Here is a 21779-nt window from a genome sequence, read left to right as displayed (position 1 = left end):
CGAAGAGCCTCATTACCATATGCATCCCACCTTCAATGCCCTTACCTGCTGGCTATTTTCGAGGTAGCTCTGTTTAACAAGGGATCATTCTTGGCTCTACTCAGCCGCACCACGGACCCTTGCTACTCAGGCAAAAATAGCAGTAGTTTTTTTTTGGTTGATTGGATTGATTTGTGAGATGCGGATCCACAATTGGTTCCCCATCTCTAGTGCAGTCGTGCCTCTTGTTGAAAGAAGGTTCGTCTGCCAAGGTTGAACTTGCATGCTTCCAAATACCGAACAAATGCATATGCTGTGAGCTTATGGGCAGCCCAGTCTTTCCACCAGTGCGCACCTTCGCTTGTCGACTGTCAAGGGCGAGCGATGTCGACAAGATCTTACAGGAAAAACTAGGATCGTAGTACGAAGGGGTATTATTCACGATAATGAATCTCCCGAGATGTCGACATCCTTACCTTTCGTCCAAGAAATCGCTATCGATTAGCATTCTTGACAAGGCATATGCAAGCTTCTACCGGCAGCGCTAAAAAGCCGGCGACGAGACAATAGTGGGGAGCGAAGGCATCCCCTCCTTGCAGACGCAAGACCGGCCCAGAATTAGAGATAGGAACCCTTGTCAGTTACATTTTAAGGTCATTAATCCGCCGGCCATCCTTTAACCTCTTATGTGCAAGTCACTTCGCGAAAAAGCTGACAGCTTGAAGTTCCAAATCTGAACGGCTGAGGGAAAAAAAAAAGTCTGCCTCGAACAATACATATTATAGTCAGACAGCAAAGGTGCAGGTCTCGAAGCCTCCCCTCTTCCTCTTCCCTCTCCTCCTTCAGCTCCCCCAATTCTCTTATGCCGAGATATTACAGATGCAAATGCCACAACAATAAGCAGCGGAAGGTAGCCTAGGGACTAGACTTGGGAACCTACCAGTGCCGCAAATCTTACTAGCATACTCCACCGAGCTTACCATACATCAGTTTTTGGTCGTACAACTTCCAAGACGCCTCCAATTATCTCTAACAACATACGTAGTATATCCACTTCCATCTACTAAAACCCGACCGCCGACAACATGGAACAAAATCAGGACCCATGGGATCCAACGGGAAACAATTCCCAACAGTATGCTTCGAATCAGCCAACAGCAACAACGCAAGCTTCAGGTGCACCAGAGACGCCCACCCGGACAAGACCTACATATACCCCTTCCACATCTACTTCATCGATTCCTCAATACCATGCTGGAAGCAGTGGAGATCACTCGCATCTACCAAAAATTAATAGGCGGCCGATTGGAGCTTCGAAAACACCATCCGAATCTAGTAATTCGCCTACCAGTACTGCAGAAACTGGAACAGGGACGACGGACTCGCTCGTAGGTGGGCGCGCCGAGACTCCACAGGACGAAGAACATTACGAAGGATATTACGATTTCCCCGGGCATTTTGGTCCCGATTTTCAGCCCGCTACTACCTTATCTCCCGGCCAGCGGGCCGGACCTATCAGAATTTCGTCCCCATCTTTTGATGCAGCGGGTAACCCGCAGTCGGCTAATGAGAGAGATCCGGAGGCCGGACGAACTTCGATAGCGGCTATTGCTGCTGGTGTTATAGGGGCCGGGGCAGCAATGCAGGGTAATATCACACCGCATCTTTCCGGCCAACCATCGTTCTTGCAGTCAGGAAATGCGGAGACCGAAGTGATTCGAAAACCAACTATGGCTAGGAGATTATTCGATCGTGGAAGTTCAACATTGCAAAGGATGAAAACCGGGGCGAACAGGAAACCGAATCCCGGTGGGGATGGTGCTTATTCGAAACTTCAGGATCAGGACGAGGAGGAGGAAGATTCTGCTTACGGCGGGACAGGATGTGGGTTAAATGATCATGCTATGAAGAGTAATATCACTTGCTAACTCTTTTTCGTAGTCGATGTTTCCTCGTATGATAGTTTCCCACTCTATAACGACGACAAAGGGTCGGCTACGTCGTATGGGAGCCGAGGGATCGAACTTCGTGGCCTCAAACAGCAGGGTAGCGCAATAGATTTGAGTGAGTAATGTATTCGGGAGGCTCTTTCGACAGAAATTAACAACATTTCTAGGCGACCACGAAAGGTCTTACGCGATTAGGAGTGGTGGAACCTTCTATGGACAGGATCTTGCCATCCCGGTCGACCTCGACCCCCCAAACTGGCGACCGTGGGAAATGGACTGGCCATACCTCACCTTCTTGAATCTTTTAAGTTTCGGTCTTGCGGGCGTAACAGAATACCTTATTCAGTTATCAGACTCTATCGGGGAGAGAGGTCTGATTCAGTATAAAACGGCTAGGGAGGTCCCCATCGACGAGTGGATAGCCTGGAAATATACACCAACAATTGTGGGTGTGATATTCGGTATTCTATGGCAGGTTACGGACACTGAAGTAAAACGAAACGAACCATACTACCAAATGTCAAGGCCCAACGGCGCTATTGCCAAAAACTCGCTGAACGTTGACTACTTCGAATTCCTCAGCTTCTTGACACCATTCCAAGGAATAAAATACCGACAATGGGCAGTGGCATGCAGCGCTATCTGCTATTTTATTTCTTACGCTATTGTTCCTAATTTGCTCGGAGCTTTACTCGATACTGAAGACCTGAGTCTGGATGAACAAGCGAATGGTAACGAAAAGTATCTACGAGTTGATTCTAGATACGCTAGACCTCTGGAAGCAATGTTCATTGTGGTCGCTCTATCCGGGGTTTGTTTACAGGTCCTTCTCATGCGCCGGAAAAGCGGTCTCGTGGGTGATGTCTCTGGTATCGCCGGTATCGCAGCCATGGCCAACAAATCCCACATTCTCATGGACTTCAAGGGGCTCGACGAAGCCGATGAAAAACAAATCCATGACCATCTTGCAAAACGAAGATACCGACTTCACAAGATGTCTTTGTATCTTGGTGCCGATGTTGCTATGGCCGACCGCCCCGAGTTCCATGAGTCAAAGCGGAAAAAGATAAAGAAGGAATCTCCGAACCATCCGATATTCACCCTCCTCACCGCGATCCCATTCGCAGCCTTCCTCGTCTCCGTTTTAGCCATCATGCCAATTCTCTCATTTACCGACGGTGGCAAACGCTTTATCGATCATGTCCCATTCACCGCTACTTTCCTAGGTATTCTTATCAAATCCATCTGGGAAGTTCTCGACAAGCAACTGCGTATCATCCAACCTTTCCGCACACTCAGCATTGGCAACGCGATGCCAAATGTACTTACTCTCGACTACACCGGTACTATTCCCGGGTGGGTTACCATTAAAGCAATAAAAAACCGTCATTGGCTTCTTGCTCTTGTAACCTTCAACTCTGTGCTCATTGAAATCCTGACCGTCACGATGGGTTCTTTCCTTAATCGTTCCGCTGATGATGAAGAAACTGTCACTTCTATCAGAGTCTCCTTTGCATTGGCAACGGTGATCTGTACTGGCCTCCTTGCCACCCTCTTCCTCACCGTCATGCGTCGCAGAACTCCGTTCCTCCCCCGACAAGCTGGCACCATCGCCTCCGTTCTTACTTTCATTCACCAAAGTAAGATGGTTACAGATTTCGAATCCATGGAACAATGGCCAACATGGAAGAGAGAAGCCAAGCTCATGGAGATCAACAAAAGATATGCGTTCGGTTGGTTCAGTGGAAGAGATAAGCAGATTCACTTGGGCGTTGATCAATGCCCGATTAGCAGTAGTTACGAGTACGGAAAAGATTACAAACAAGGTGTGGTCGCTACTGTTAGAGATTATGAGTACTACTAAACGCTCACGCATTTTCTATAATTTACTTCTTTCTTTCCTTTCATATGGGGCTTATGGATTCATGTTTTATGAGGCATTATTGGTTGCACTGCCCTTGTATCTTCCATCTTTCCTTAATTTCTATTTTCTTTGTCCCTTTATAGGGAACTGTGTCACTCTTCAGGCCAAAGATATCGATGCATCGCCAGTCCTTTTCTTTGCGAAGCGCTGTATGAGGTAGTCAGCGCGGATGGTTAAACTTTCAGCATATTTGGGTCTGAGGAGTTCTTTCGCGCATTAATTGTTTGACATTTTTATTGGTCCCGGACCTTTCCTTTCTTTCGGCGTTTATCTCCATTCTGATACCGGCGTTCCATATACAAAAAAATTGACACGACAAATGTTTAACTATAGCACATACGAACATTATATAGACAGGATCTGTAGAAATCAACCCGCAAATTTAACAAATTCTGTTAAACTTTTTTTTTTCTCTACGAGTTAACTGGTTTAAATGCACACATTCTGTTTTATCTGACGATGAGTAAACGCCTTGCATTAATTTCTCCGATGTATTAATCTTATTTTAGGTGCAGGTGGAACGTGCTTGACCACTTGCAAACTATGTTCAAAATACCCGGCGCATTCTTTGAACGGTTACTTAAAGCGCCTTGTAAGTCTTGGATAGTTTTGGGGGTGAATAGAGCTTCCGTAGCCCAAATACGCCGTCACATTCTTGGACCAAAATATATACTATTTAATACCCTGTTCACTTTCGCTATCACATATATATCACACGAATCTTTTAATAAGGAGGCCACACAGCGAACAGCCGCACCTCCCTCAAAAACCTCTGCAAGCACGGGTATTCAGCCAAGGTGCGAGTAATTCTCCCATACATGATTGAACTCGAACAAGTCACAAACCTTCCAAACTCGTCGTTCTCACATTTTATTTCCCCACTAGGTTCTTCGATCCTACACTTTAGTAGTAGATTTGACGAAGGGGGTGTAATAGCGAATAAATTGCCTGCTGCGTAAGGAAGTCCACCGGGTGTCAGCATGTGGATACTGTTCGTGCCATTGGACAAAGCGCCGGAGGGAGTGAGAGTGAAGATTGTAGGTGGGATTGCAGGGTTAGTTGCTGATGTAAAGGATAGTTCTATGCCGTTATTTTGAGTAGAAGGTACAAGAATATACTGACCGTCCCAGAAGTCGCTAGCTGAGACCCTGATTGCGAAACCAGTGGCGGCAGTTTGAATAGTGGAAGTTTTGGTGATGGTTGTAGTTGTTATAAGAGTTGGTACCGTGATGTAAACCGTGTGCTCGAAAACTCTTATGGGAGATTCAACTGTGATTACGGTGTGTGTGGCTCCGATACAGGAGCAGGCGCTTGAATAGCGGATTGAACCGGAACAGGGACTTGCGTAGGCTGGGATTGAACTTGCAGTGTTGGTTATGGGTTCGTCGCGTTTTTCAAAGGTTTGGCTGCTACCGGCGGGGAGGATGGTGGTTGTGGCTGTAGTTAGAGTGGTGGTGATTGTTTCTGTTATGACTTTTGTGTAGTCGTAGACTGTGTATTCTGAGTCATACCAAGAGGTACTAGGTGTCATGCGAAGTGAAGTTAGTAGGAGTCCAACGAAAATAGCATGTATTATTATAGATGATAGAAATGTGGGTTTTGGAACCTGATATAGAGCGACATACGATACTGGTGGAGTGACAATTGTAGCGAAATAGGAGTTACAATCTGCAGTCCCAGGGCGAGTGGGGAAGTTGGTTGCTCGGATAGCTATATTATGGTATGTCAGAATTATATGCCGAGGCTTGAATTAATTGGAGATTTCTGGGATGTACCCCTAAGGCAATTATCTTCAACGCATTTTTTTGTGGTAGTTGACCGCACGGGTAATGCAAGAGAGGCAATAAGAATGAAGTTTATCGTTAACCTCATCATGGTTCAGAAGCGCAACGCGAGATATTGAAACTGCTGTTGTATTTTGTTCCTATAATTTTGAACCTGAGGCATTGCTAATTGACCCCAAGGAGGGGAAATCCAGAATATATAGACCACTTCGGGTACTTCCTTGTCATGAATTCACTCGGCCTTCTTGCATTTCTCGTGCTGTCCCTGAATGCTATGAGCGGCTGAAGATTAATGCACGTTGCAATTGTAAACCTGCAGGTGATACAGGTACTGGATTGGGTAAATCGAACGCCACAGGTATTCCGGAAACGTAGCTTTAGCGAGGAGAGTCTTGGCTGTTATCATAGCTGTCATATAATGGAAAGAACCGGTTGGGTTCTGCGGACCTAGCATTCAGTAGCATCTGTAGTTTTCCCGAAGGCGACAGTGGAAAAAATAGAACAGTTGGAGAACGGTGAAAGAAGCTTGTATCACGATCTTCGATTTCTCTCCTATCCATGTTTAGAGATTTTACATGTATACAGAACTCTTATACACGATATGATCATGATAAAACAAATTGAGAATCATAATGTCCGGCATGTTAGGAGGGCATAATTAGAAAATGATAAGGTAAAGGGATGCGGGCTGCGAAAACAGGGACCTGTTTGAAAGCAATAGTAGAAGACTAAATCATAAAGTTTGTGGTTGCAGAAGTAGTGTCGGATTAAATGTATTACTAGGTTGATGAAAATATTAGAGAACTTGGACGGGAAGTATATCGCAGAGTTGCTTACAAGCAGGATTTTTAACTTCTCTTTGCGCGCCCGCGGCCAGCTCTAGTCTTGGGAGCTGGTGCCTCTTTCTTACCCTCTTCGTCCTTACCAGAGATGGTAGCTTTAGTAACACGACCCTTTTTCTTCGGTGGCTCCTCTGGAGCTTCTTCGGTCGCTTCAACGGCTTCCTCGGGTTCGTTCTTCTTAGAAGCGGAACGGCCTCGTTGGGTAGTAGGAGACTCCACAGTTTTGGCCTCCTTGGCCTTAGCGGCTCTTCCACCTCTCTTTGGGGCGGTATCGACAGCGGAAGCTTCGGCTAGAACTTCCGTGGCAGCGGCTTCATCTGAAGGCTGTTCGGTTTTCTTTGATCTCTTAGAACCACGGCCGGTTGGCTTGCTGATCGCAATTTCGGCAAGAGTATCATCAACTGTGGCAGTTGTAGGTTCTTCAGCTTCCTCAGAAATTTTAGCCTTCTTGGGAGCACGTCCTTTCTTGGCTGGAGCAGCTGGAGCAGCCGTTTCAGTTTCCTTCTCTTCTTCATCGCTGGATTTGCGCTTTCGGACAACGGTCTTCTTAGTACCAGACTCTTTGGCCTTGTTCTCCTCATTTTCAAGGACTTTCTTCGTTGGAGCTATTTTCCTACCCTTCTTAGTGGTTGATTGAACGGCAGTTTCTGGCTCCTCGGGTTCGGCCGCAGCTGCGGCCTTCCTTCCTCGTTTCCTTGGAGCGGGAGCCTCCTCTTGCTTCTCTTCTTTGGGTTCTTGCTCTGGCACTAGCTCTTCTTCTTCTTCTTCTTCTTCTTCTTCTCCTTCTTCTTCTTTGTTTTCATCTTCATCAACAGCTGCAGCCTTCCGCTTCTTTGGGGTAGCAGCCTTCTTTTCTCTGGTAGGTGGCTTTCCCTTCTTGGCAGCAGCCTTCTTCTTGGGTGCCCTTTGCAGATATTCAAATTAGATACGATAATGCATTAATATCAATGCAATGGAAGATCAATAGACTCACTCATCTTCAGCGTCATCCTCGTCTTCTTCAGTCTGTGTAGCTTTCTTCTTACTAACTCTTTTAGTCATTCCACGGGCGCCAGAGACATTCATTTCCTTGTCCTGGATTAAGATATTCGTTTAGTACGCTTCCGATTACTAGCGAGGCAAAGCTGCGCGAGAATAGGGTACTAACCCCTTTCCAAATGTTATCTGGGACATGCCCATCTTGAAGACTCTTCAATACCAATTGCTGGTCGTCTTCAGGCAATTCCTCATAGCCATCAAGGCTAGTGATATCTTCACTGACATCTTTCCAGACATTGGCAATGATTGCCGGAGTAACACAGCCCCTAAATTTATTTTATATTAGGGACAGTTTTCTAAAAAAAAAAGGTTACTGTCTACTAGAAATAGTCGACTGTGGCATGGAGATGAAAATTGACAATCACTTACCAGTGTCTGTACTGATAACCTTTGAAAGGACCGGCCTCGAGCCAAGTTCCGAGCCTCAGCTCACCTTTGAGGATCTTGTCACCGGCCTTTGCGCAAACACCGCCTTTGCAGCCAGCTCTGCCAGTCCTAGCAATTTCTGTATTGTGTGGACTTTCAGGTTAGAGCATGTATTCAACTTTTTTTTTGTGCTTTGACAAAGCTGAGGTTTGAGTTGTGTAGAGTGGCGATTCTAGGGAGTGATATCATTGTAACTTACCAACGCGATATGGCATTTTGTCGTAGTTTTGGGGATTTCCTTGAAGGAAAAAAAAGGTATATCAAGGGATAGCAGAGGATATGGCTTCAAATTCACGATGATATAGTCAGTTTTAGGAATTCCTTGGTCGGTCTTCATTGGGAAAAGTGGAAAGTTAGAAAGACACCAGATCTGAAAGGGGTGGAATGATAACGGAGATTGCCAACTCACAACCTCGCCCCACGTTGCTCAAAAATACTTACATTGATTATTGGAAAAACGTATAGAGATAGACGATGTCTTTGGACAAAGCAGAATTAGAGGGTGAACTGAAAAGTGGATGAAAGGTGGGTGATGAAAGGTGGTCGGTGGGAGATGAAAGAGAAGAGAAAGGTTGGCAGTTGTGACGCGTTTGAATTTTTCTTGGAAAACTGCTGGACCAAAACCACATTAACAACACACCGCCTTCTCGACCTTGATTTATATCTACGGCGAAAAATGAACTATTTAGGTAAAACGACCTTGAACCTATGTTAGGGAGATGTTTTGGTATCATACTTGTGAGGAAATCTATATTTCAAAGTTTCTTTGTGTGGTTTTGAAATTTAGGATGCGGAAGGAATAGGCCCGGTCTGGCTAGGGAGATACTAAGCTTGGGAAAGGATGGTTAAACTTTGAACTGATGAATGAAATGTAGTACATTTATCCTTAAGAGTATACTGCGAAGTCGGGTTTATGTCCGGAGAACAATAGAAAATACTTTGTGCGTAGCATTATTTATTTTAAAAAGACCCGAAGGAAAGAATAAGACCTAGCCCGTCCTATCATTCCCAACAATACTACAAGGGATGTTAGAAAGCATAAAACTGTAATACATATTCTCATATTCCTATACTCTTATACAGCAAGCTTAGAGATTTACAAGTCGAAAGAGAATTAGTATGAGGTATAATTAATGTTGAAACTTTCTCAGCGATTGATCAGAATGGCTATCTCCGATCCCGCCCGACTAAATTCAAAGCCCGACGGATGTATAGGAATTTGAGGTAACTTTTGTTCCCAAATAGCTGATATTTTATGTATCGGGACCCTTAAATTCAATACTTATAAGAACCCCGAAGCTTATCTTCACTAGTACCCTAAATTATTTCCTCAGCAGTTTCCCACGAAGGGCAGATGATAGATCTAGAGAACCGCTACATATAACTAAATTCTCATATACATTATCGCAATTTCCGGGTCTTTATATTACAATGTCATGAGAGATGCTTTCCATGGTCCAGGCGGAAGGAAAAGTTACAAACGCCGAAAATATCTAATACGTAGATATCATATATTCATTTCCTGCTCTTTCCGCGGGACCTAGATCATTAACTGTTGTATTCTTGATATCAATTATATCATAAAATTTAAAGTAATCAGATATCCCGAACTTAATAAGAGTTTATATCCCCTAACCCCATCTTTGACCCTGCTTCTGTACCTAGACAACGCATAAAATACAACGCTTCGCCTCCGCAAGAACTTCCACTCACGCAAGTACTCTGGCTTCGATCCTTCGAGACCTTCCGCATCATTCGGGTTTATGTCCCTTCGAGCTTTTGGATACCAACAATACAGACAAAAGAGGGTTTCCACTATACAATTAAAACTAATGGCGGACGAGATGTCGAGGGTATTGAGCATTGCCCGTCGCCTCCCTCTAAGCAGCGGCAAAGGGTCGATACCACAGCTCGGATATGGCGTATGTACCGCTCTCCACATACCATGTGTATCGAAGGAGAATTGCTAAACTTCTTTTACTGATATTAAGGTCTATCAATGGTATTCCAACTCCCGATGCCCAAATTGAGATGAATTCCTAACAAACAGTGGTCACTGAAAGCCCCGCCGCCAAAACCACCGCCACTACACTTCACGCCCTACAAACTGGGTACCGTCATATCGATACCGCAGGTGTTTACCGTAATGAACACGCTGTCATTGCAGCTACTACTCAGTTTCTCGCCCTCAATTCTACTATTCCACGCTCCTCGCTGTTCATATCTACTAAGTTCGCGCCTCACCTCAAGGGTTACAAAGCTGCTACGAATGCTATTGCTCAGAGCCTTTCGCATTTTAGGAATCCATTGGCATTAGATGACCCTAGATTAGAGCTTCCTGCCACACGACCTAACGGTGTGGATACTAGCGGTTGGCCCAAGGATCCGGAGTTCAACGCTCCTCGAACGGAGGAGGATGGGCTGGGATATATTGATTTATATCTAATCCATGCGCCATCTGGTACACTAAAAGAACGGAATGGTGCTTGGAAGGCGATGGTGGAAGCACAGCAAAGAGGGGAAATAAAGCATTTAGGAGTAAGCAACTACGGTGTCAGACACTTACGCGAGTTGCTTGAGTTTATAGAACAGGAAGAGAGGGAGGGGAGACCTGGTGGGAAGATAGAAGTTTGGCAGGGAGAGATACATCCTTGGTTGAGTCGGCATGATGTTAGGGCGTTTTGTGAGGAGTTTGGGATCGTGATTCAGGCTTATAGTCCACTTGTGAGAGGACAGAAGTGGGGCGATCCCCTGTTGAAGGAGGCCGTGGAGAGGACGGGAAAAACGGAGGCTCAGGTTTTGGTTAGATGGAGTTTGCAAATGGTATATAGTAAAATATTCGGGGCTATGAAGGGAGATTTAGCTAACCAGGGTTTTTGTGTTCGACGCAGGGATTTGTGCCGCTGCCAAAATCAGAGAAGAACGATAGGATTACGAAGAATGCTGATGTTTTCGACTTTGAATTGACAGAAGAGGAAATTAAAAGATTGGATACCGGGAAATATGAGCCATGTACTCAATGGGATCCAACAGTTTGGACTCATTGATTCGAGGTGAACTGATTTAGAGGTGAGATTCACCCGCAAAAAGGTTTCTTTGCTTCTCCGACGAACAATTAGAACGGTTCCTCTAATCGATGGTTTCTATATCATTAAATAAAACAAATTCATACATATACGCTTATAACACGCTCCCAAATGCAAATCAAAGTCTATGCTATGTATCTACGCCATCCCCAAATTCAGATCAATAAATCATAACCACATCAAGCAAAGTTCGTCAAAATCAACCTCTCTCAATAAGCTTCACCTGTCCTGACACATGTAGCAATGACTGCCCACTCTCCGCTATCATCTACTTAACACTAAAGGACCAATCACTGCCGGGTACATCTGGGAAGTCCATCGCAACGATTCCTAAGTTTGCTGTTTGGGTCTCTATGGTACCCAACCATGTCCGCATTCTGGCATTGATCTCGTTTGCCCAGAACGCCGGTTTGTATAACACATTGATACCCTCAATCTTGACTGCTGACAGGCAATTAAGGTTTAATTGGGAAGAGTTGAAAGGTTGGCGGGTATTAAGGAAATTCTTGACGGCATTCCATTTGGTGTCATAATTTGGTGTACCATCTGGAAGGGTCGACGGGTTGTAAATATCTTGAACACGGAATTGACCGGTAGAATCTGTATGGTCTGGGGTGTTATTCGAAACATCCATATAAAATCCAAGGTTTTCGTTATATCTTCTGATTAAGACGATTTTTCCACGGGCGTCATCGAGTTTTGGAAAAGTTGAAGAAGTATACCAACTGCCGTGGCTTCCATCATTGAACAAAGATTCCAAAAGAGATTCGAAATCCGATGGTTGGCCCGACCTGTCGTAATCCCATTTGATGGAGCAGAGAACCGTTTCAGTAGGGTGCGCGGTTAGGAAGTCTTGGAAAACTTTGAAAACATCTTCTGCTGTACCCTCGAGCTCTAACATTCCGTGCCGGATGACACGACACAAGTATTCCAGAGGTATGTGCTGTCCCAAATGATACCAGGATCTAAGGCATTTATTTTACGGCTGAAGAGGACGTTTGAGGTAGGGACTTCACGAAGTTCATCGTGGACGATGAAGATCCCGTGGTAAGAGTAGGCGGAGTTTAAGATAGAAAGTTGAGCACGCGCGGAGTCAATTTTTGGGAGGTCGGAAAGGGTTTTAGTGTTCCAGCCTTGAGGATCGGCATCGGAGTTTGTGGTTGTGGTTACATTCGCGATTGATGCATTTCGGATTTGGAGAATGGGAAACCCTTGGGAGTAGGGGCGTGCGGTAACCAAATCGACCTCAAGATATACTATTAATCCTTTTCGCAATATCTACAAAATATCGCAAATTAAACAAAAATAGCAGTAGAGAATATAACTACTGCATGACCTCCCATTCAGAGTTGCAAAGCCTCTTCAAAAGTGCTCCGCTCCAATTATGCATACGTACGCATCTAGGATTTAGCATTTGGCTGGACTGGGAACATTGGTACACTTAGCGGAGGTCTTCCCGCCTGTAACACTAACCCCACTCCAAGTCCAGTTAGTGCACGACCCACTTCTGCAAAGGATATAAACATTAGTAGCAGAGCTAGTAACGGTTCCAGTAACCCCGCTCAACTTCAATTTATCAATCTTAACTCCATTAGTTGGTGTCCCCGTGGGCGATCCATTCTCATAATCCTGTTGGATGACAATACCGTATTTTTTAATCCCATTAAGTGTAATATTGGAGTATGTGACTCCTTTAACGCTTCCTGTGGCGCCAGAGACGGTTTTCACGCGAATGCCATTATCGGAGTTAACGATTTGAGAGTTTGAGATTGTGACAGTGTCGACGACGCTATTTGAACGACCACCAACAGAGCCGATTGAGAGACCGTGGCCACCGGAGCAATAACCGTTTGTGAAGATTATGTTGGTGCCGGAGTTTATGGCGAGACAGTCATCTTGGTTATAAACTGTGGCACCGTCGATGGTGATGTGATCGCTGTTACCGATGTCGAAGGCGTCGGTATTCTATAGTTATAAAATCTCAAATTAGCATATTAATTGATGGTTATAAGATATGGGTAAAGGAGGGCTTACGTGTCCAAGGGAATTAGTGTCTCCATTCTTATTATTGATAGTTGGCTTAGTAACCGTCACAGACGTCGCAGAGCTAAAGCTGAAAACCTGGACTGGAGAGTCTTTGATAGTAACGCTAGCGATACTCGAAGACTTCAAGCTATGTGCCGCAAAGAATTTTGTCTTGGTCTTGCCGCCATTTCCACCTTTCTAAAAATAATACAAAAGAAGTTCACCCACATTAGTCTCATTGTTTCAACTAAATGACCGATCAATTTTAATTTTGGAAGCAGGGTTTCAACTTACGCCATCCCACCACCTGGAACCCTCACCATCAAGCACAGACCCGGAAGCACCAATGATCTTAACATCAGTTCCAGAAACTGAAACAAGCGGTCCTTCCCACTCTTTATATCCAAAGGTAGTACGGCCAGCAAAAGTAACGACTTGTCCGCTCTTTAGACCCGTTAGGTCAAGGGTTTTACCAGCGGGGACGGCAATGTTGGAAAGAGTGATAGAAGTACAAGAGGATTTTGCGGAAGAGACTGAAGAGTAAGCGCTGACAGTGCATGACGTGGCGCGCTTTTGGATCATATTATCATCTTCGGGGATAGGGTTGCCGAAGGAGGTCGCCGTCAAGGTGGACGTTAAAGCTATAGAAGTGAATTTCATTTTGTATCAAGTTTATATCTACTCTGTAGCATATGTTTGAACTGTAATGGTCTTGATTTCTGGATGAAGCGCTGCCCGGTGAATCCATTATTTTTCCAGACAATCGCACGAATATATATACCCAATGTCCTTCATTGCGACGGACTATTCCTACATCGGTATCGCCCAAAAGGATTTTTCGATAGAGTTAATTCCACCATTGAAACACCGAGGTTCCAGTCCAAGTTACATCAATACATCGGAGAAATCTAGCGCGTCGGCTTAAATTGTACCGTGGAGAACGTACCCGCCATGTCGCCATTTCCTGCCCATAGCACTTTAGAACCAGCTTGAAATGTGGATTAATAGATCTTCGAACTCCACATCGCCAAAACTGTTTGTAGGGTCGGTGGTCGGTATGTTCCGGAAAAATAAGCTTTCGCCCAGACAGATTTCGGGGTCAACACCCCTGGAAACCCTTGCTGCGACGCCAGCGGACGCCAAGCCCGGTTGAACGGGCCGACTGGTCTTAAGCCTGGGCGAAAAAGAGGTTCATTATGCGGATGAGTGAAACCTTTTAACTGGTACTTGTTGAGTAGGGTAGCATCTTTCTAGAAAAAGGGTCTTGATGCGAACCACAAAAAATATTTATCACTTTTTCATTTCTGCTGTTTTTTTTTAGAGAGCATACGTCAGCTTTTGGCGGCGAAATATTTCCCGCTTTTGATGGTGCCAATTAGGAGATAGGATGTGAGGATGAAGTAGGGCGTACAGATACCTTGATACATAGTTACTTATGCATATCTCCCACACTAAAACTATCGAAGATGAAAGTGCTGGCTATAGCCAACACAAGATTAGGCTACAACTACAAGTGGCAGTAGTCTCGGGACTAAACTGGTAGCGGTTTATACCTCCTGCTTCTCCTCTATTCTCTCCGGCTCGACATCTTTGTCTTTAACTTAATGCGATATTTGCGGAGATCTTCAGATATCTTTCTCCCACAGATAAAAGACAAGACAGTAAGAGCAATATCGACCAGAATATACAACCAGAATTGTGAAACTACATGAAAAGTGTCACCCCCATTGTCGCCTTCAGCTCAATTAGATAGGAGCTGAATATTGTCTAGAATCGATATCGATGACGTTAGTATGTTTTCGAATATCACTAACCTCCGAAGCTCGAGAACGATAAATACGAATAGGGTTAAGCCATACCGCTGCAAGTGATACTAGAAGATATGTTGTGGCAATCATACTCAGCAGTTTTAAGGTAGTTGAGTCTTCTCTACCCTGTTGTGCAATCCTACCCATCAGGCCTAAGCTTTCTTGCATTGCCTGAGTACCCTCTAAAGATACCTTGTCGTTCCGGAAACTTAGAATGTTGAATAACTATACGGCATACGGAGATCGAAATGCTCTTAGCACGGACGTTATAAATCCGATTTAAGGTAGTACAGTACTGAAAGACTCAGCATTTATGGGTGTACAAACCACATAGGAAGTTTCTTTGGGATGTTCAGTCATAAGGATATTCCGTCTGTATAAATGAATTTCCGCGTCGTAATTCACTATTCTCGTGGTAAGGATGTTAGGGAAGTGAGCTACAGTTCCATCGGCCAAAGCGTAGTTTGAGTCCAATATTGAGCGGCGCGTAGCAATCTCCGGCGCACGCGCTGAATCTTTTGGGCGGCATGAAATAAGCCCTCTAGATTTTTGTCTGTGGGAAAACGAAGACCCGGTAATGCTGCTTTGTCATCCTAAGAAATATCTCAAAGGATTAGAGATAATTATACGCCAACTAAGTCGGATTGGTATTTTACTTGACTGTCAACTTCCCCCCACGACCATTTCACATACTCCGCCCAACTGCTCGCTACAGATTCAAGGATATCCAAATGAAGCGAGCATGAGTCCTCAGCTGATGGTGTTGTGCTCTGGTTCTGGGTCCTCCTTTCAAGTGTGTCTTTGAGTTCTTCATAAACATTCACCGAAGGTTGAAGTAATACCCATACTGACTCTTCCGTCCTAGCCGTTCTCTGTTGGCAGGTACCTATTTGTCGCACCGACCAGGGGTTCTCGGGCCTTCTATCATGCCTTTCCACATATCTCACCACATATGACAGCTCTGAAATTGATAATAGATACTTACGGATTAGAGTCCTACTGTAGATCGGGATGTGGAAGAGTCTGTCAGCTTTGATGAAAGGGGGAGGTGAGAGATGGAAACCCACTTCTACTTCAAACCGGTACCATGAAATGCGAGATTATATAGTGCAAAAGCGACTGGTTACGCTAGACCACACAATGGGCGTGGGATATCAGGCTGTGGTCCAGGCATGCCTCAGCAGATTTGAAGAAGTGGCTAATCCAATCTCACAACCACGAGACAATGTAGTGGTGCAGTTAAAGTTCGAGGAGGAAGTTGTCCAAAGACTTCGTAGATATCATGCATGAGCCAATGAAAAAAGGTTGGATATTAGACTTGATGAAAATATCTAGTGTAGTTCTACTTGTTTTTAGATATATCTAACTAGATTTTGGAGCTAACTTTCCCGTCTTCCAAATTATACTATTCCTTTTTACATCTGCTCTCTTACTTCACTTCTTATTTACATTCCAGTGTTCACATCATATTTCGAGATTTAGATGAATTACAACTTCGAAAACCCGAACTTTTGCCTGATATCCTTTATTCACATTTTGAACTAGCCATCGTTTAAATATCTACCTATCTAGATATCTGGTTCAATCAAATTTATGTACACGTACATCAATTCGCGCGCAATCTCTCTGAACGGAGCCCCTGGACTCGCGGCTATCTGAACGGCTAGTTACCTCTTGTCTCCAAAAACCATTTGTTGGGCGAAGGTTAGCTCCATATTAATAAACAAGATAATGTTTATATCCGAATGTTCCAAATGCGCACATGTGCACGCGAGCAATCCGCCACATTTACGACCACATTTTCTCGAATAGTCCGGCGTTTTACACAGACCCCTCCTTATAAGAATGATTAAACTCAAGAGCTACACCATGGCAGCATTATTTCCATTCTTCTTAAGACTGACCCATGGTACGTATAACGATTTCAATGACCAACAAAAAACAAAAAAAAAATAGATCCCGAAAAAAAAGAAATTGAATTATTCATTCATTTACGACATGTTGACACTTAAGTCCACGTGGTATTCGAGGTTCGTAAAGAGGCCACTAATGTTAGAACTAGTTCGTGATCATGGGATTGACCTCATTCAGTCTAGTTGTGGATAAGATCCGCAGGACCAAGCCGCATCCTAACCCCAGCACAACACAGGTATCAATGCATTATGTGGGCCGCAGACCCGAAGCCAACCAGCTGAATCCTGAACCATTTCAAAAATTCTCTAGCAGACTAACTGAAGCCTACATCGTTCTGGCTCATTTGGTATCGGTAGGTTAAGTCAGCCTAGACTCGGTTACTACTGTCCAGACGTAGACCCACTGATCAATTGGAGCTCGCACGAACCCTTCGTCCGAACTTACGGATTTAGCCGCCAATGCTCGGAAGTGCTCCATCGAGCTGTGGATTTGCGAAACCCGTTCGCTCCTTTTTCTCTCTAACTGCATAGCCGTCTATCGACCTGGGACAAAGAATGGAACGATGCTACCTCACGATCAAATATCAGGTTGTGTCACCTCGCTGTATATAAATTATTAATTATAAGTATAGAATCAAGGCTGATAATAATCGCATAAGAAGCGGTATTATAATATTCGTTTGAAGACCTCCTGTTAATTAGACCCCAATACGGCAACCGCAGTGCGCTCTGTACCAAGGATGCCCTGCGCGTTTTCCCTCGGATACAATGACTAGTTGCGGTATATCGCTAGAAAAACGGAAGCATAATGAAAATAAGGTTTTTTTATTATTACTACGACGACAAGAGCAGCCGAGGAGACCAGGTAGACGGATACTGATAACAACATATCCGGAAAAACCATTTTGGGGTCTTGTCGTCGTAAGAATAGAAAAAAAAGTATACTCATTAGGCTTCCTCTAGCGTTCTATAGTAAATTGATATACATAGGCTAGTCAAGAAAGTAATGCTCCACACACGCAAGTTTACCACCAAATGATGGAGCGTTACTCTTTTTTTACAAGCTTTCGTACCCTGCATAAAGTTTTACTCGGTGACCAGTAAACTTTGTTAACATCGACCGGCTAAACTGTCATAACAAAACAAAATAAGGAGCTAGAAGAAGAAGAAGCCCTTCGGGAGTGTATTGCGTCCATGTGTTCTTAAATGGCTAGTGGCTAAGCTTAGCCATTGATGCTGGTACTATTATGACATAATGCAATATTAATACGTATATAATACGCATTTTAATCATCTAAAGCCGAATTCGGTCACTACGCATCTAAGCCAGGTCAGGGAGAAACAATATTTATATTACTCGCTTCGATGTGCTATTATATTAGATCTTGTATCCGCATCTACATCGTCTGCTATGCTTATATAGTTTACGGTTGTCCTACTCTTAGAGCTGGTTAGACTTACGTTTATCCGAGTCAATAGTAATGTCTTACTTTTAAACTATACATACATCTCGGGACCCTGCAAGTGATTATGTTTGAATTCCAAAATTAGTTTAACCCATATCGATCGCCAGCGAGGGGAATTCATGGTTTTTTGGATATTCAAGTGCGCTGTACCCGGCAACCCATGATATTCATGGATGTACGCTGGCTCTCCACATTCTCATAATTTCGGTAGCTGGCCTCGGGCACGAGACTACTCCCCGAATGGAAAAAACGCTGATTTCGAAAGGATTCGGACAGTGGAAGCGCTGGTATGGTGATTGAATTTAGAGTCACGGTAGAACTACCCAGAATAGTTGTTCCATCGGCTGAATTGTCAATCTGAAGCAGTTCACGATAACTCGCTTACCATGATCGCGGCTCGAGATAGAGTTTTGGGGCACCGCCGCTGGTATTAGGTTGTCTGATCTGAAAAGAACTGGTGAATGACTTTCAAAGCGCCATTGCCTTCACAGAATACGAACATCGTATCGGACGGCAGGATCGTATCTATCGGTATCATGAATATATAAAGGCCCTCTGGCGACCTACGAAGGCTTCCTCTTTTCCGTCTCCAGTCACCGTCGGCTCTGACATCAAATATCCAGCTTCCTCCAGCAGAGTCTGCCCCACTGCTCACTCATTCACTCCTTTACGTTCTTTTAATTCATTCATTTATACTGTTCGAACGTCGAACGAAGCACACTCCTTAACAAATGCATTTCTCCACTCTTTTTACCACGACCACCGTCGCCCTCGTTTCCCTCGCAGACATCGCCTCTGCCCACGTCGTCCTAGCCGATGCCTACGGAAACGCTAACGCAGCCATCCACGGCTACGCCTTCGGAGTCGACGCCAGCACTCCCCGAAAAGGCTCAGCCCTCTACCCACACCAACGTGATGTCACCGTATTCAGCGACAAAGTTGTTCATGACGCCTGGCATAAAGGGTATCAACTGAACGGCTGCGGTACCACACTACAGCACACCGCATGGTACTACCAAAAATACGATAAGAGTAAATGGTTCGATGTATCAGATGCCAAGAGAATTTGGTTGTTCAGTCAGATTACACCGGCGAAGGGGTTTATTGATATCCCCGCTGCTATTGGAGGGTTAGCGTGGCATGAGTGGAAGAAGAATACTAAAATGGATGCTACCGGTACAAAGAAGCATTTGATCGGTATTCCGAAGGTTACGGCTGGTGGAGCGCTTAATGTTCTTGCGTTCCAGATTAATGCTGATGGAGGTGGGGCGTTTAAATGCAAGATCGACTATAAGGCGAATGGAAAGCAGTGGCATCGGCAGTTGGTAATTCGGAAGAACTGTCCTGGTGATGCGAATTCGATTAACTGGGCGGGAGTTCAAAAGTGGTGTTGGTTCACGGTTAATATACCGGCGGATTTGAACTGCCAGGGAAGAACTGGATCAAAGAATGAGGTTGGAGACATTTGTGTCGTCAGATGTGAGAATAGCGCTAAGTAAGTATACTTGATCTTATATCCTGACTCTCCGCATCGTATTATGGCAGCTTTACTAATCTTGGATTATTAGGAACGGCCCCTTTGGAGGATGTATCCCCATCCAACAGATCCGACCAAAGCCTAAGGTGGTACCTGTGGTGAAACCTGTCGTGTCCGTGAAACCCGTTCCGGTTACCATCATCAAAACCGTCAAACCCATAGTCGCTCCTCCCAAACCCGTCACCGTCATTAAGAACAACGTCGTCACCATCATCAAAGATGGCCAAACCAAGACTTCCGTCGTCACCAAGAACGCCGTCGTCACTCTCACTCAGGTCATCAACCCACCACCAAAGACAACAGTCGAGGTTCAGTACAAGACAGTTACTGTTGAAAAACCTGTTCTGTCCACGAAGACACCAACGCCCGCAGAGATTGCAGAGCTCGAGGATAAGGATGGTGAAAACGATGATGCTAATAAGCCTCAGCCTGAGCCTAAGCCGCCTACTAAGGAGGAAATCAAGGAAGCCCTCGCTGGAGAAGACTATCCTGAGGAGGATATTAAGGACATCAAGAATGACATAAGCGAGGAGGATAAGGAGAAAATTAAGGAGGCCTCAGGCAAAGAGAAGAATGTCCCAGATGACATTGGAGAGCAGCCTGAAGAAGGTTATTATTAAATTAGCGTCCGTTGTGTTGAGACAAAAGAGGACGGAGGTAGCATTTCTGGAATGTAACTAAAGTTTTACGTATATATCGATGTATAGATAGATAAATAGCTGTAGAATATGAGCTATCAGTACGATCAGTTGTCAGGGATTCTCTCACCATTGATCCACTCCTCCTTCTGTATAAATTTCGATGTAAAATTAAAAGTTTTCGAAAACCGAACCTGTGCGTTGCAGCTTAAGAAACTACTTGAAATCTAACTACAGCCGACAGCTGCCTACGGTCTTAGGAAGACTGCATTTTCAAAAGCTCGCCTACTCTAGTTATTACCTAAACAAGTTGCTACAACCATATAATTTATTTCGGCAATAACATAATGATAACTTTCCATGTTAATTACCGATGATAAGGGACGAAGACTGTGTGGCCTCGAACAATTCTAAATTACCTACGGCCTATAATATGTAGGCAATGGCATTAACAGCAAGCATGGCGGGTGTTAATGCCGTTGTATTTCTTAAGACTCTACGGTCAAAAAAATAGCGTGGCCGACTATGTCCAGGTAAATTACGGGACAAAGCTTAGGCACGTTTTATAGGGAGAAGAGATAGGCCAAGTTAAATAAAAAACTAAAATAAAAATAAAAAAAGAAGTTCTAACGATGTCGCCCCCCACTTTATCGCTGTTCTCCCCCCTCTTCCTCCTCTCCGGAGGTACCTGTACCACACCCCTCACCATCATTCTCCTCATAATTCTCCTCCCCTCCCTCTTCCTCTTCTTCGTCGTCTTGGCGGCTGGTATGTTGGATTCTGTGTGTTGTTCTTGCCCCCGGCCAATGGTTGCACAGCAGATCCCTGCTCTTTAGGTGCGGTCTTACCACTTTGGGACGGCTGCAACACAGACTTTGTGTTGTGGCCTGGATACTTGCCGAAGGGCTCTTTATATTGGCCCTTCGAGATGGAGATATTGAACCTTGAGGAGTTCCTCGTTGTATCTTTTTCTTTCTTCTTTTTCTTTTCCTTCTTTTGTTTCACCTCCTTCCGCACCCCCATCTTAGTGACGGTAGGGTTGGAGACCCTAGCGTATTCGGAGGGATTGCTGGCCGGCTCTTGTCCGAGAAGCAGACCGGCTGTAAGTTGAGATCTTGGATCTCGAGGGATGAATTGCAGGTTGAAGTCACGGAGGTGTTTGGGATGATTCGGTTTGGAGAGTGGGTTCTGGGGTTTGGGAGTTGGTGGACACCGGGGCCAGTTTGGTGTTCATGGTGAAGATGATGAGATTGTTGATGATGGGCGGGTTGAAGGGTTCTTTTTGGAGAGACGGGAGAATTGAGGGTGGATGAGATGAAACGGTGAGTATCGAGAGAAGGGGAGGTGAGAAGGTTATGATAATG

General features: G+C 44.7%; 6 protein-coding genes across 6 annotated transcripts; 3 read left to right on the top strand and 3 right to left on the bottom strand.

The window, feature by feature from the left end:
• Positions 1–1064: 1064 nt before the first annotated feature.
• DFL_002127 (uncharacterized protein) lies at positions 1065–3792 on the top strand (the record flags this gene model as incomplete). The annotated part of the gene is made up of 3 exons (XM_067630868.1): positions 1065–1863; positions 1921–2043; positions 2096–3792. 3 exons carry the CDS (start codon positions 1065–1067, stop codon positions 3790–3792), a joined length of 2619 nt encoding a protein of 872 aa, XP_067493468.1.
• A 732-nt stretch (positions 3793–4524) lies between these two features.
• On the bottom strand, positions 4525–5727 carry DFL_002126 (uncharacterized protein; the record flags this gene model as incomplete). The annotated part of the gene is made up of 5 exons (XM_067630867.1): positions 4525–4549; positions 4698–4803; positions 4975–5372; positions 5478–5562; positions 5628–5727. The coding sequence occupies 5 exons, from the start codon at positions 5725–5727 to the stop codon at positions 4525–4527; spliced, it is 714 nt and encodes a 237-aa protein (XP_067493467.1).
• A 685-nt stretch (positions 5728–6412) lies between these two features.
• On the bottom strand, positions 6413–8157 carry DFL_002125 (uncharacterized protein; the record flags this gene model as incomplete). Its single annotated transcript, XM_067630866.1, has 7 exons — positions 6413–6415; positions 6474–6493; positions 6547–7382; positions 7452–7552; positions 7626–7782; positions 7886–8021; positions 8142–8157. The coding sequence occupies 7 exons, from the start codon at positions 8155–8157 to the stop codon at positions 6413–6415; spliced, it is 1269 nt and encodes a 422-aa protein (XP_067493466.1).
• Positions 8158–9774: 1617 nt separating this feature from the next.
• DFL_002124 (uncharacterized protein) lies at positions 9775–10989 on the top strand (the record flags this gene model as incomplete). The annotated part of the gene is made up of 5 exons (XM_067630865.1): positions 9775–9864; positions 9934–9944; positions 10006–10173; positions 10243–10765; positions 10834–10989. The coding sequence occupies 5 exons, from the start codon at positions 9775–9777 to the stop codon at positions 10987–10989; spliced, it is 948 nt and encodes a 315-aa protein (XP_067493465.1).
• Positions 10990–11296: 307 nt separating this feature from the next.
• DFL_002123 (uncharacterized protein) lies at positions 11297–13713 on the bottom strand (the record flags this gene model as incomplete). The annotated part of the gene is made up of 5 exons (XM_067630864.1): positions 11297–11922; positions 11988–12284; positions 12534–12993; positions 13063–13251; positions 13348–13713. 5 exons carry the CDS (start codon positions 13711–13713, stop codon positions 11297–11299), a joined length of 1938 nt encoding a protein of 645 aa, XP_067493464.1.
• Positions 13714–18971: 5258 nt separating this feature from the next.
• Positions 18972–20397, top strand: DFL_002122 (uncharacterized protein; the record flags this gene model as incomplete). The annotated part of the gene is made up of 2 exons (XM_067630863.1): positions 18972–19735; positions 19809–20397. 2 exons carry the CDS (start codon positions 18972–18974, stop codon positions 20395–20397), a joined length of 1353 nt encoding a protein of 450 aa, XP_067493463.1.
• Positions 20398–21779: the final 1382 nt, after the last annotated feature.

The sequence above is a fragment of the Arthrobotrys flagrans genome (assembly GCF_004000055.1).
Source record: "Arthrobotrys flagrans strain CBS H-5679 chromosome Unknown unitig_3, whole genome shotgun sequence".
Taxonomy (NCBI): Eukaryota; Fungi; Ascomycota; class Orbiliomycetes; order Orbiliales; family Orbiliaceae; genus Arthrobotrys; species Arthrobotrys flagrans.
Note: the sequence above shows the minus strand (reverse complement) of the source record. Positions and strands in the feature narration are given on the sequence as shown.